Below are 15,768 nucleotides of genomic sequence, written 5' to 3'. Positions count from 1 at the left end.
TCTGTGTGTCAAATTACAGACATAGTTGAAGCTGCTTTGCAAATCATATTTATATCCATATTAACTTTGCTTTGCTGTTATGTTTGCATTTGAACATTTATGAAAAACTGGAGTAGGCAAGATCTAATTAGAACCTTGTTTTAACTGAAGAAATTGTTGCAGTATGGAAACCAGAATAAACAGAGAAAACTGAAAGCAGAAAAGAAGCACAGTTCTGCTCCATTTGATTGGCTCTTTGAACTAAATAATCCAGAAGATTGGAACATTTAAGAATTCTCTACCTAGAAGAACAAATCATTAGAAATAATCTTTGTTAGATCTTAACATTATTGGTTTATATTGGGAAAACAAAAACCAACAAATTAATAACATTTAAATTAATGAATATGAAGATGTTTGTTTTTGAAATGGAAATTCAGCTTTTGCCCTCTGAATTTTAGAAGCGTTGTTTACATGGGATGCTTACCTTCCATTGTGTTGGTAAGTATGCTAGCTATACTCATGGCCCTTTGCCTTGTAGTAGGATCAGACAGAAAATCCATTGACATGTGGTAGGAACTGGAGCGTCTTTTTCTTAGTTCTGTTTCTGTAGTGGTACCCTGAAAGTATAGGATTTACGAATGGGAAGAATATGGCTATTTTTGACTTGTAAAATTAGACCACACATGAATAGAATACTAAAGGTGGCAAAATTCAATTCTTTGATATATTTTCCGCATGTTAAAAATTGAGTCAGAAAGATAATTTGGCTTGAACAATCATTTCTATTATCAAGCTTAATGCATCTTGGCTCAATCTTTGTTTGCAAAAGTTTCCCCAGAAGTAGTTACTGAAAATATTAACTTTCTGTAGCCATCTGTCATTTGTCATACGATAATATGCAGCTGAAAAATTCCTAATCGAGGAAGCAATCAGATGCCTCAAGGATTTATCTAACGACTTTAAGGGTTTAATTAATTATATTTGCATACAAATAAAAAGTTACATCAACTCAATTTATAATGCTCAAATTTATTGTGAACTAGGCTTATAATTTCCCTTTTTTTCCATTTCTCCATCCTATTTTTATAGTATGAAAATGAGGTGAGGCTTTTTAAGAATAGAGAAACAAAAGTCTGCTATGACGTTCATTGGTCAGCATCACTATCCCTTCTAGCAACTGTTACTAATGGCTAAAGCTACTACCTGGTAGTTCTACATATGTATAAATTTGCACAATCTGGACATGGCAGCAAAGGGTCCCTTTTCTGTATTTTTGCTGCCATTTAGTGGCCATTTAACTTTATGCAACCTGGATTTTCATTTTTTTAAAAAAATCAGAAGCAGTTGGAATCATGTTATATGAGGAAGCAGCATTGCTCTAACACTGCCCTTGAATTAAATACAGTGTTCTCAGGAACATTTTTTTTTTAAAAAAAGGAGAACATTCCCATCAGAGCAATGCATCGTTATAAACAGTGTTGTTCTTATGGATTAAAAAGAAATATGGCTACTGACTGGTATCCTTTAGGGAGAAATACTGAATCTCTTAATCTCACTTCAAGAGAGTTTTAGTAATGCTACTGTTTCTTTGATTTAGTTACACGACAAACTGCTGAAGCACTGCTCATGTTAACACAATGTTCCAAGTTGTGCTTACAACCTTTGAAAAATTAAATAGGAACACAATGAAACAAAATTTCTTTATTTAAACTAATTTTTCTCAATATTCTCAGTCTATATGCCCAAACAGATAGAAACATTAAGGAACTAACCACTGCCCTCTGAGTTGCCAGAAAAGTTATGCCTGAATAAAATTTGCTGTCTCAGTTGTCAAGCTCTATTTTGCCAAAGTAATATGGCTGGGTGATAAATGTTGATCTTGCTGTTTTGATGAAAGGTGGATTTCGGAAAGCAATTGGTCAATTTCCCTAGCTTTATTTCCCATCCTATCAAACGTTGCTTTCGGTACAAAAATTGCTATCAACAATCATTCCCCCTAAAGTGGGGCAGGGCAGGATTAAGCAGAGGCCTGGAATAGGACACTGGGCTACCAATCAAATCGCCTAATGGTTTGCAGCTGGTTGGGCTATTTCTGAATGTGAATTTAGCAATCTTCTGAATGAGCATTAAATGCTGAGTGTGGGGTGAAATTGGACACAGAGATTGATAACAACTTCCAGGTCAACTAGGGCTGCAAGAAAATGTCGGTATTGACAAATTAAGTCCTGTCCTAAAATGAAAGAGGAGGTGGAATGAAATAAGCAAATGGTATTTCTTTTTTCCAAAACAATAGAAATAGCAGAAGTAGTATGTTCACCCAGAACCTCATTGGCAGAAGCAGAAAACGTATAGCCACTCAGTGTTGACAGAACATAGCTAAAATAACCTGGGATGATATAACTCTTTTCAAAAAGCTGAAAGGAAATTCACCCTATAATAAAAAAAAAATTCTTATTCAAGATTCCTTATTATAGGAAAGCTCTGAAATGTAGCTTAACAGGATATGCTCCTGCATTCTTCTGAAAGCCTATTTTGAGGTGGTTTTTTAAAAGTTTATTCTAATTTACAAGCTAATATAATAGCCAAGTGCATCTCTAGTTTAAACTGCTCTGATGCCAAAGTGCGCATAGATCTGAATTTAAGTTTCAAGTCAATACCGTTTTGTCCACTGCATAAAGCTACCATTAACCCTTTTGGAATTTCTGAACCCTTTTTTGCTGTTTTGGGAGCTTAGTGGAATTCAACAGACCAAATGAATGCCTTAAGTATTACAGATGTCTAGAGCAGTGTTTCCCAACCTTGGCAACTTGAAGATATTTGGACTTCAACTCCCAGAATTCCCCAGCCAGCAAATGCTGGCTGGGGAATTCTGGGAGTTGAAGTCCAAATACCTTCAAGTTGCCAAGGTTGGGAAACACTGGTCTAGAGAACCTATTCCATTTCTTAAAATTCCCGAAGGCATCTCCCTATGAAAATTGCTCTAGCCTTCTTCATATGCTAGGCAAGGTTTGGCACAGTCCTTGCACCAATGACAGTTGCTGTTCTGATCTCTTATTACCTCAGGAAGAAGCTGCCCAGTAGGTGACATAAGAGGAGGAGGCCCGCCAACTAAGGAAACCACCCCATTGCAGTCCACAGTGCTGTGCATCTTCCCATTTGCTGGAAGGATAGGCATCACCCTAGATGACCGGCTGGCCTGACTGATGGTACTGTTGCGACGCTCACTGTGCCGGTGAGGAACAAAGAGGGAATCTCTCCTACTCTCGTTGTCTTCAAAAGTGCTGTGCTCATCATCAGCAAAATCATTCTCTGATCCAAGATCCTTTGCTCGGCCTCTGAAGCTGAAGAGACTCGTTTTGCTGCTGCGCCTGGGGGAAAACAGCGATCCGCGGATGCTGAGCAAAGACTGTAAGGGAATGCAAGATCAGAAACATCCATAAACAAATTGGAAGGTGATGGGAACATTAAAAATCCTTCTTAAATATAAGGAAATGGATAAACACAGATATTTTGGGGTCTCTCAAAGAGTACAGGAACTACCTCCATTATTTTTTTCCTAAAAAATATTAAATATTTATTCAATAATTTCTAAATTAGTGCCACTATTTTTCTTGACTTTACATTCTATATGTAATAAACCATCCCCTTGAGGAAGATGGGTGGTTCAGGAATGTGAAAAATAAAATTAGTAAAACTCCAACTTATCCCTGCTTGCCTTATCTTTGCATTTGCTTTATTGTGCAAACCAAAGCTTGGTATTTTATGGGTCTAGCCAAGCCCACCACCCCCTTTTAAGAGGCGACTGGTAATTCCTGGAGTTCTCTAGCATCCACTGTTCCTTTTCTTTGCAGCTGTTGTCTTGCAGGTAGGAAATAAGGCTAGAGGAACACGAACAAGAATGGCAAAAATTGCCAGAAGATTGAGGCATATTCTTCTCATTTAAGGTGTACCCCAAAGAATTACTTTACAATTTATTCAGTAAGGGTTATTTTTCTTGAGGCTTGCATAGAAATTGATATAGAACATAGAAATGAATTCTAATTCTACACAATTACATAAAAAAAAAGAAACCAGCTAAGAAGACCCATGAGAAGAGAAAGGGAAATAAGAAACCCAGGATTTTATTGTCGCATAGCCCATAAAGTGATCCAAAACCTACAGCAGTGAATTGTGCATTGAGCTTCCAGAGTTACCTTGCCCACATATTGTCTCCATACCTGGTGTGGGGAAGAAAATCTTTTTTCATAGGTTAATCTGTTCCCTTCAATGGAGAATCGAAAGCCTTTTCTACGGATGCTGTCCTCTGATTCTGATTTGTGAAATTCATCTTCATCTTTTTCATCTCCTTCAAACTGCTCCCTCTGTTTTCTCTTTTTCCGCCTGTTCTTCCTCTCCTTAGCACTCTTGGAACTCAACTTTGATGTTGCTGAAGAACTCTCTGAGAACCCACCTACACCACCAACTTCACTAAATTCTCTTGATTCACCTGCTGCTGCGGCTAAAGCTGCTGCCTGAAAGTTAAGTAAATTTAAGACACATCATTCCAGTATGTTAACCGATGGAGCTTTTCTCATAAAACATGACTTTTATGCTCATTATAGTAAGCCTACATTTCAAGGAAAAAGGAACTTGCCAAATAATGGGCATGTTTAAATGAATATGAAGCATACCTTAATTTTATTACATTTACCTTAGTATATCAGGCTCAAGCTGTTTCCACCAAGGATAATGCTCTGAACCCTCAGGAGATCTACACTTTAGAAAACCTTATGGCAATTTTGAAATGCCAGTCTTTTCTTTCATCTACTACCTCTTAATGGTGTAAAAAGAGGGGCAGTTGTTCAGTTTACTGTATAGTTTTTGTTATATAAGAAGTATAGTATTGAGCAGAAAGATCAAGCAACAAAAGTAATAATTATTATAATAATAATTTATTAGATTTGTATGCCGCCCCTCTCCGAGGACTCGGAGGTTTAAAAGGGTTAAAGAACTGGGGAATCACTAAAAATACAGCTTTCCTGGGGAAAGAGACCAATAAAAAGCATGGGTGAATAACTTCTGGCTGAGGGGATGCATGCATTAATTGTCTTAATCCAAGATTTCTGTGTATTCCAGCTTGCTCCCTAGTTGCAGCTAAATTTCATTAATTATGTTAAAATTAAGCAATATGATTTAAAGCCTAGTAAGAGGCAGAGGACAAAGGCCTGTTTGTAAGGATGCAGGGCAGAGTAGGGGTGGGGGAATAGGATGCAGCTACTATTCTGGGTATGACTAGTAATTATTTGGATTATTACTACCCTTCTTGCTATATGCTAGCCTCAATTTTTTTAAAAATAATGCTTGGACAGGACATTTTCCTTTTATTGGATAATCAAAGCAGCCTTACTGAAAACAGAGGTTTCAGTCATAAAAGGGAAGGAGAGGAATACTGGGATGGAGGGAGGAAGATGGAAATATCCTTGCCACTTTCATTAGGTAGCATCAAAATGAAAGAAACCTGTCTACTTTTTAGTAAATAGGACTCACTGATTTTTTTTTAGTAGAAATAGTTCAAAATAAAACAAAATCTTATTATGGTTTTAAATTCCTCAACTATATTTTATTTCAGATGGAGGGATATTTAATTTATTCTGAAACTGTAGGTAGAATAGTTTTATTTAGCGCTATTAGTTGAAATTTTGCCTCAAGGCAGAAGTGCCTTTTATTTTTTAAAAAATGGATTGAACAGTGGCATAAAGACAAAAGGAGTAGGCAGCAGTGATATTTAGGTCCAATGCTTCCTTTTTTTCCTTTTTTGGGAGAATAATTTTTGAGGACAAGTAGTTTTAATTTTTTAGAGGTACATTTCTACTGGAGACTTAATGCACCAAGTTTTTGCTTTCTTGACCATAAATGGTTCAATATTGTGGGACCCAAAAAAGGAAGACTTGTGGTAATTTTCTTCCTACTCCAATGGTCATCAGTACATATGTTTGAATATATGTATACACATGCCCACTAGATCTTGCCATCTTGAAATGTTCTAGTTCCCTATGACCCTGGAGTCAACCAGCTGGAAGTTACAAAATTTGATATGGTAAACCCGTAACTTGACATATCATCTTTTGTAAGTACAGGACAAAACATAAAAGTTGTGTTCCACTCATTAAGTAACCTGAGCCTCTTCTTGCTGTTTTTTCAGCTGTTCCAGCATCTGCTGGAACTCTGCCTCTTTCTGCTCAGCTTCTTCCATGGTGGCTTGATTCTGCTCTTCATAAGCCATGGCAACAACAGCCAGGATCAAGTTGATCAGGTAGAAAGAACCCAAGAAAATCACCAGGACAAAAAAGATCATGTACGTTTTGCCTGCAGCACGTAGAGTCTATAAAAGAAAATAAACAATAAATAATTTTAAAACAGTTCTCGAAAATATATTATCCTCCTTTTTTCTTATAGTCTAGAGGGTGAACGTAAGACAAACCATCTTATGATATGGTTTGACTTTATGGGGTACATGTGTACGTTTATGTACAAGGTTGCATGTTAATCTACAAATAAATTTACATCTGCTGTAACTATCATAAATAAGACACATTTGGGCTACTGAGCTAGTACAGTTGGAACTCACCTCCCTTCATCACTGAAACAGAAGTACTTCCGCTATTTTAAACATAAAGAAGAGATTAAGGAAAATTGGGACATTCCACTTGAGGCTTTTCCAATTCTGTCAGCACGTACAATAAGACAACAGAGAAGAATGTACAGTGGTACCTCAAGATACGAACCCCTCATCTTACGAACAACTCGAGATACGAACCCGGGGTTCAGAAAAAATTGCCTCTTCTTACGAACTTTTTTCGAGTTACGAACGCCAAACCCGAACTTCCGGGTTTGGCATTTGGGAGGCTGCTGGGAAGCCCCCGGCTGTTTTAAAAGGTGACAGCCAGGCGGCAGGGCTTCCCAGCAGCCTCCGAATGCCGAACCCGGAAGTTCAGGTTTGGCGTTCGGCGTTCGGGAGGCTGCTGGGAAGCCGCCCGGCTGTTTTAAAAGGTGACAGCCGGACTGGGGGGCTTCCCAGCAGCCTCTCGAACCCCGAACTTTTGCCAAACATCCGGGTTCGGGAGGCTGCTGGGAAGCCCCCCAGCCCAGCTGTCACCTTTTAAAACAGCCAGGCGGCTTCCCAGCAGCCTCCGAACACCGAACGCGGAAGTTCAGGTTTGGCGTTTGGCTTCGGGAGGCTGCTGGGAAGCCCCCCAGCCCAGCTGCGACCTTTTAAAACAGCCGGGCGGCTTCCCAGCAGCCTCCCGAAGCCGAACACCAAACCCAAACTTCCGCGTTTGGCGTTTGGAGGCTGCTGGGAAGCCCCCTGGCTGTTTTAAAAGGTCGCAGCCGGGCTGGGGGGCTTCCCAGCAACCTCCCGAACCCCGAACCTGGAAGTTCGGCAAAAGTTCGGGGTTCGGGAGGCTGCTGGGAAGCCCCCCAGCCCGGCTGTCACCTTTTTAAACAGCCGGGCGGCTTCCCAGCAGCCTCCCGAAGCCGAACGCCAAACCCGAACTTCCGCATTCAGTGTTCGGAGGCTGCTGGGAAGCCCCGCCGCCCGGCTGTCACCTTTTAAAACAGCCTGGGGGCTTCTCGGCGGCCTCCCGAATGCCAAACCCGGAAGTTCGGGTTTGGCGTTCGGCATTCGGGAGGTCGCTGAGAAGCCCCCAGGCTGTTTTAAAAGGTGACAGCCGGGCGGCAGCGTTTTTTTGCAGGGTTTTTTTTTTGGTTGCACGGATTAATTGACTTTACATTGTTTCCTATGGGAAACAATGTTTCGTCTTACGAACCTTTCGTCTTACGAACCTCCCCCTGGAACCAATTAGGTTCGTAAGACGAGGTATGACTGTATGGCTCTATGGGCATTATTTAATTCCAACTCTTACCATCAGTAGCTAGGGTGACCAATGATGGGAACAATAAAAATTGAAGTTCAGTAATATCTGGAATGGAAGTACAGATTATCAACTTTTGGTTCACTCAACTGTGTTTCAAGCTAACATCAAAAATTACTGGCTAGCGACCAAATTAGGAAGGGTGTGTTAAGGTTAACTTGCTTAACCTAATAACCAAATTGCTAAGCCACAATGAAAATTAACACTAACCAAATTTAACATGTCACTCAAGCTACACTGAGCAGTATGGTGAGTTGGAGCATAGGCAATACACTGAAACTACCAGCAAAACTTTGTTTTGTAGAGAGCAATGAGATGCTGGCTAATGTCCTCTATTTCACTTCCTCTTATTCACTTAAGAACTTTTAGTTCTATTTCCTTTTAAAAAGCTATCCATAAGTTCATGTGGAGGATGTTTAACTGGGCAGAGAATATTATCTTACCCCTCCATTTTTATCTGTTTTGTGAAATGAATTCTTTATAGGGCCAATGTAGGAAGAGATGACATGGTGCCCTATAGATAGCCAAGTTACTTTGCTTTTATGAGAGCTATAAGAATTATGAAAGCTATTAAGAGTTTATGAGAACAGTTTTCAAGTTGCTGACCCTGAAAGTAAAGTTTGTCTTTTGGTGGGGAGGAAGCCAACAGTAAATATAATAATGCATCATAACATTGAGCATATGCAAAACATTGTGCCTGGTTATTTTATCCATAATCTACAGGGCTATAAGGAAAGATCCCACAATCCAGTAATAGCTCTTGTATCAGGGACGGGATTGCAGCACTCCATGACATTGTGGGTTCATTTCCTTGGTATCACCTGATAAGACAATATCTATCTCAACAATCTTTATGACTATAGGGTTAGGGAGTCCAATACAGTTCCATGAGCCATGGTGGAGCAGTGGTTAGAGTGTACTATTGTACTATTTCTGCTGCTTGCTGGTTGCCTGCAATTTGGCAGATGAATCTCACCAGGCTCAAAGTTTACTCAGCCTTCCATCCTTCTGAGGTGGGTAAAATGAGGACCCAAATTGTTGGCGGCAATATTGCTGACTTCATAAACCACTTGAAGAGAGTTGTAAAGGGGTATACAAGTCTAAGTGCTATTGCTATTCCTTTGAGAAAGAGAATTCGGAATTAATTAATTAATTAATTAATTAGATTTGTATGCCGCCCATCTCCATAGATTCGGGGCGGCTAACAACAATAATAAAAAACAGCATATAACAAATCTAATATTTAAAATGGCTAAAAACCCTTATTAAAAACCAAACATACACACAAACATACCATGCATAAATTTTATAGGCCTAGGGGGAAGGAATATCTCAATTCCCCCATGCCTGACGACAGAGGTGGGTTTTAAGGAGCTTACGAAAGGCGAGGAGGGTGGGCACAATTCTGATCTCTGGGGGGAGCTGGAATGGTTCTCTGTTGCCCAAGACCTCCTACGTTCATGTCAAAATAGTTACCAAAGTTGGATACCAGTGGATTCAAAAAGTGCTGCCTGCATTTAGCCTATCATTATTCCTTTTCTGACAAGCAGGTCACTCACAGAGGATAGGGAAAAGTATTGGGCATTTGTTTACATTGTGGAGAATTTAGGCATCAAAAGGGAAAAATTTTTCAATATTGCAGATCCCTATCTGTCTTCCATATTCTGCAACCTCTCAAAATGATGACCGATTTGGAGTCCTACCTGTTTTGGAATGCAGTCCTCAGTATGCCAAGTACAGTGGCTCTTGTGTGATGAAAATTAAGAGCTTGTTATATACATTTAACTCTCAATGGAATAAGGAGACCTTGAAGTTCTTTATTTCAGCATTTGAATATTACAACTGTTTTGCTTCAGAAACAGTTTATCATGGCATGACAGTTCTAAACTTTTGTTTGCAATTCATTCAGGTGCTCATATTAAAATGCTGCTTTTTACAGTCAGCCTTGGTGCTACTACTGGTACTTCCTGCTTACAAAGACCCTCACCAGTTGGTAAAGATTTTCCCAGTAGTCCTGAGTCATCAGCCGAAAGAGTGACAAGAAGGCCCAGCTGAAGGTATCAAAACTTGTATAGCCATAGTTGGGGTTTCTACCAGCTTTTACACACATATATCCTTCTGGACATTGACTAGAAAAAGGGAAAAAAATGCCAAAAAGATTATCCTAATCAATGTATGCTTTACTACAGACTGAGGCTTGAGCAAGCAGCCTGTCAATTTTCAATAAAATGAAAATTATACTCACTTGTAAATGTATTATGAAATCATCAAAGAATACCAATTACACACAAAGACTGACCACAATTTAATGCCCTCCAAAATGATGAATTTTAATTGGGAAATGTGGGGCAAAGGATTAAACCAGTTAAAATGCAAAACATTGGAGGGCACTAAATTGAGGAAGGCTGGCCTGTTTTTAATTTTAACTAGGGAAAATTATTGATTGGCTAAGTTGCATCCTTAAGACAGTATCATAAGATGCAGTGCTACTCTGTAAAGTCATTATCTCTTTAAATAACAGTTCAAGACCAGAAACAAAGAAAGAACCTTATTTTGACTTTAGAAATGTTTCCAAGTTTCAAGATAAATAAAGTTAGTCTGATAAAGAGAAGTGGAGAAATATTCATAACTCCTTTCATCTCCAATATTTACGGCTTAAAGTTAGCTGCAAATATTTAAGCAGCAAAGGTCTGCCCCACCACGACATCATCAAATTTGAAACACTTCAGATAGTTAAAAAAAAGTTAAACTGTTTACCCTTAACCATCATTTCAGCAGCAATTCCCAAACAAATAATTTATTATATAAATAACAATATATAGATATAGATTATTCTCTTACCCTGCATCTGAACCATTGCCACACAGCAAAGCATCATTTTGTCCTTCCAAAAAGTAAAAGTGACCTATTTGGAAAGAGAATTGGCTATATTTACTTACACTAAAAGTCACTGTTAGCACAAATAAGCTAAATAGACTTGTGGAATCCTAAAGACTAATAAATATATTATAACAGTGTTATAGGATAAATACTGTGCAAGTCTATGGTGGTTAAAGAACAGTATGGTAGCACTATACAAGCTAACACATTTTATTACAAGTACAAGCTTTTCTGAGCTACAACTCTCTTCGTGAAATGCAGAAGATGATTAAACTGATGTAAAGTTAGAATAAACATAAAGCAAGGGAGAGGGAAAGAAGAGTGGTTATAAACAATGGTGGGATTCAAATTTTTTAAAATTACCGGTTTCGTGGATATGGCTTGGTGGGCGTGGCAGGGGAAGGCTACTGTAAAATCTCCATTCCCTCTCCACTCCAGGAGAAGATTACTACAAATATCCTAATTTCTTCCCAATCAGGTGGGACTCAAGAAGCGGTGGACTACTAGCCGGAATGCTAAAATGTGCTTGCCGCAGCAGATCATGAGTATTTGCGTGACCAGCGCGATTTTGCTTCTGCACCTGTGGAGGTAGCAAAATCATGCATGGAGTCGCAGGTGTGCCTGTGTTTTGGCATGCGCGGAAGCAAAAAAAAACACCGTGCATGATTTTGCTACCTCCACAGGTACAGATGCAAAATCGTGTTGACCATGCAAGCAGTTATGAGCCGCCGCAGCGAGCCCAATTTAGTGTTCTGGCTAGCAGCCCAATGATGGACTCAGGAACCAGAGAATAGATGGGGGTGAGTCAGTCAGAGGTGGTATCTGCCAGTTCTCCGAACTACTCAAAATTTCCGCTACCACCTCTCCAGAATTGGTCAGAACCTGATGAATACCAGCTCTGATTACACATGCAGATTGTATGTGAAACAGATTACAGTTAAGAATTGCATGTATTAAACACTCATTTGTTTGTAAAAACTTTGGGCAACAGCCTGACATATGGGAATTCAGCAGCCTGTCTCATTCTATGAAGAATCATTTCTTTGCTCCAAAATAGCAACCTGGAGATCGGTAATCAATATCCAGGGAGTTTAAAATGCTCTGATATTATTTTCTCCTTGTTTTGAGTCCTGTGGCCCAACCTGTGTCCATTAATTTTTGTGTGTATATAGTCTGATCTGTTTGTTCAATGTAAGAACCCAGAGGGACATTGCTCTCCCGCTAATGTGGTAGATGCTACAACTGCCAGCGATGTCTAAAAAAGTCACAACCGAGCCCTTTTGATTTTTGCATCTGCTGGACTTGGTGTCCATCTACACGTCAGAACAAATCTGTAAATCTTTAGATATTTTTCAATTGCATCTAATTATGACATTTTTTTCCCTGGCAACCTCTCCTCCCCTATGATGTTGCCTTCAGGACATTGCTAGCTGATGAGTGCTTGCAATATATCATCTTTAGCTGTATAAATGTTTTCCTGTATTCTGATGTCATCTAAGGATAATCTTCAAGTGTACAAAAACCATTATGCTTTGCCACCATTAATTTTCAGAGGAATGGACAGACTGGAAGTGGCCTCCCACGTGCCCTCTTCATCCTCAAATCAAAGTGGCCTACTCATTATTTAGTAGAGGAGAAAGCAAGCCTTCAGTTCAGTGCTAGACTGTCACAGAGGTCAGCTAAAGCCAAATCAAATTTGTTTTCATCATTGGAAAAATGGAACAAGCCCTCATCTGAAGAAACATCCTGGGTCCTAAGGGAGGCTGATGACCTTCAATTGGCTCCTTGAAGGATGTCCTCCTCGCCCCACATCTCAAAGCTCAATATTTTGCTTTTGGCTGGATGTCAGAGTGAGTAGAATTTTTCAAGCAATTAGGTTTTTCCCCTTGGAGACAGTGGTGGCCCAACTCATGTGCTTCCTTCCCATTTTGGGAGGAAGATCCAAGTGACTGGAAACAGAAGCACAATAGCCATGGTGGCAGGAATCTCACTTTTTGTTGATTGAAGAATGGTTGGTTAGTATTTCAGCAAAATTGGCAAAAAGGAAAGGCCTTTTAAAGGCTCCCAAATCATACTTTTTGGTTTGTGCTTTACAAAACTTTCTGGAATGTTTCACTATTTTTTTTAAAAAAAGTCATCCACAATATAAGATGGTACAAAATGCAATTGGTCACAATTTAAACCAGAATTTAACATATTTTCTTAATGTTTAAACTAGTACAGGTAGTCCTCAGCTTAAAACAGTTCATTTAGTGACTGCTTGAAGTTACAATGGCACTGAAAAAAAGTGACTTATGGCCATTTTCACATGTATGACAGTTGCAGCATCTCCATGGTGACATGATCAAAATTCAGATGCTTGGCAACTAACTCATATTTATGATGGTTGTGGTGCTCTGGGGTTATATGATCACCTTTTGCAATTTTCTGACAAGCAAAATCAATGGAGAAGCCAGATTTACTTAACAACTATTTACTAACTTAACAATTACAGTGATTCACCTAACAAGTGTGCCAAGAACAGAATTCATTTAACAAATGTCTTGCTTAGCAACAGAAATGTTAAGCTCAAACTTGTGGTCAAGGACTACCTGTAATAGAAAAGAGCAAAGCCAATATTCCTTGGGTTGGAATCAGTATAAACTAGCAAACCAACTATAGCATTTGCTTACAATGCACCATTTCTGCTAAGGAAAACTTTAGGAAGACAGGTTAAACCATAAAGAATATGTAAGTTTGAAGATTTGGTTTTAATAACTAAGATGTAACTGTAAGACGCCCAGAGGTACCCTATAATAAGATGGGTGGCCAATAAATTTTATAAATAAAAGAAATAAATCACTACTTCTTACTGTCGTCACTGACATACTCTTCCCAGTTAAAAGTGGTCACTGTCGTATTTACAAAGGTACCATTTTCTCCCATTGTGCTATTGAAATAGGAAGTGATGTTTATTTCAAAAGTAGAATTGTCCGGTGGCCAAATCAGGCATTTATGCCTCAGGTTCCCCATGAAAAGTTGGAGCCCTATTAGTGCAAATACACTCAGACAAAACACAGTCAAGATCATGACATCTGAAAGCTTCTTCACAGATTGAATGAGGGCCCCTACAATTGTCTTCAGGCCTGCAAGCCAAGAAAAAAGAAAGAAAGAAAGCAGTTTTGATATAGTGTTCAAGACTTCATACGCATGTGTTGATTCAAGTAACTTTTCATGCAGTATGGCAATGAAATGAATTGTCTTTGTGACAGTTTCATGAAAAGCCTGATTGCCTATGAACATGAATGAGAAGCTGTTAAGTATATGCTGATCTCAAATTTTATATACAAATAAAATAGATCTATATTTATAGATAAATAAATATACATTGTACGTAATCAAAGGAACACTTGGCCTAAGCAAAAAGTATAATTTTGCTATCCATGCTATATCTCTATGGAAAAGCACATTATTTTCACTTGCTGTGTTTCTTGCCCAAACCATTATTGTGCGATCACTTTGTAAAGTATTCAACAATGTGCCTCAGTTTATGTTTATTAATAAGTGTATATGATATAAGCTATTTGAATGATACTGGATTAAATGTTATGGTATAAAACAGGTGATGGTTTGGAAAAGACAGACAACTTCTAGGAAATCCCCATGCACGGCCCATGCTATATTTCGTGTTCTGCATATTTAACACATTGCATTTTTTTTTTAAAAGCATATAAACCACAGTTTGCAAGTTTGTCTGAAGTGCCTGCAAAAAATGATAAAATTTGCATCAACGTGAAAGCTTCATTATATTGGCCTTTAATTTAAAAGTAGAAAGCTTGATCTCATAAGATGCAAATTGTACAGCCACCTACTGCAAATGTCTCATGCACGAATGTGTTAAACACAAAGGCTGGACTGGAAAGAAAACGTAAGCTGTAATATATAAAAAGCAAAGAATCACATTAGACTGAAAGCAATGTTTTCGATTCTTGCTTTTTATTTTTGCTTCTACTGTGCAGTGAGCAACATGGCTTATGCTTAAAAAGGTGATTTCATCTTCCATGGAGTTCTAAAAAGTCAGCCTCTGAGTTTAACCTAGCTCTCACCTGGAATGACTGATATTGTTTTCAATGCCCGGAGAACTCTGAATGTTCTCAACGCTGAGACATTGCCCAGGTCCACAAACTCTGTCACATATCTGTAATAGGGGAGTTCACACACAAACACAATGACAACACACAAAAAACAGCTGGAAATACCAGGGGCCTGGCACTTCATCAAGCTACTCACTTCTTACCTGGGATTACAGAAATAGTTTTCAAAGCTCTCAATACTCTGAAAGTTCGAAGAGCTGAAACATTGCCTAGGTTTACAAATTCTGTTACATACCTGTAGAATTAAACCACAGTTATTCAGAATTGAGGCAGAGCTTAGGCTACTTGCTGGGGGGGTCTTTAATTAACACCTTGTCTCCCTTTACTGCAATTGCCTTGTATTTACTAATATGCTTTCCTGACCTTCAAATTAAATAAATCAATGCACAAATCACATTGTTTTTTATTAGTGAAAATTAATTTGGGAATTGAGAAGTGAATTAATTTATTATAAGCAAGTGGCCAAACACACTACTTTGCCTCTATAGCCCAGACTGCTTCTGACATGCTAAAAAAATAAATAACATGAATAAGCGAGATTAGATTTATTGTTATAGAAATCTTTCAAAATTCTTTTCCTTCTTGAATAAACTTTTCTCCTGAGATCACTCCCTATTAAATTCTTCAAAAGAGAAATAATCAAAAGACAATGAAACACTTACGCGAATGTTATAACTGTGAAATCCAACCAATTCCAGGGATCCCGGAGGAACGTGAAACCTTCTAAACAGAAGCCCCTTGCAAGAATTTTTATTAGTGATTCAAAGGTATAAATTCCAGTGAACGTGTATCTGAGGAAAATTTCAGCACAAGAATTAAAGGAAAACAATTGTTAATTATAACAATTACATAGATAACCC

The 15,768-nt window shown here is 38.6% G+C and overlaps 1 protein-coding gene across 1 annotated transcript in view; it reads right to left on the bottom strand.

Annotated features, from left to right (window-relative positions):
- The window catches only part of SCN2A (sodium voltage-gated channel alpha subunit 2), a 67,792-nt gene that overhangs the window by 43,018 nt on the left and 9,006 nt on the right, over positions 1 to 15,768 (bottom strand). The window contains 10 exon segments of the mRNA XM_070737200.1: positions 467 to 599; positions 3,041 to 3,388; positions 4,200 to 4,493; positions 6,137 to 6,343; positions 9,883 to 10,024; positions 10,737 to 10,800; positions 13,628 to 13,900; positions 14,861 to 15,043; positions 15,046 to 15,143; positions 15,571 to 15,699. Coding sequence (XP_070593301.1) covers positions 467 to 599; positions 3,041 to 3,388; positions 4,200 to 4,493; positions 6,137 to 6,343; positions 9,883 to 10,024; positions 10,737 to 10,800; positions 13,628 to 13,900; positions 14,861 to 15,043; positions 15,046 to 15,143; positions 15,571 to 15,699 — 1,871 coding nt within the window.

This window comes from Erythrolamprus reginae, chromosome 1, assembly GCF_031021105.1.
Source record: "Erythrolamprus reginae isolate rEryReg1 chromosome 1, rEryReg1.hap1, whole genome shotgun sequence".
In the NCBI taxonomy this organism is placed as follows: Eukaryota; Metazoa; Chordata; class Lepidosauria; order Squamata; family Dipsadidae; genus Erythrolamprus; species Erythrolamprus reginae.
The sequence above is the reverse complement of the archived record's forward strand: the minus strand, read 5'-3'. Positions and strand labels throughout refer to the sequence as shown.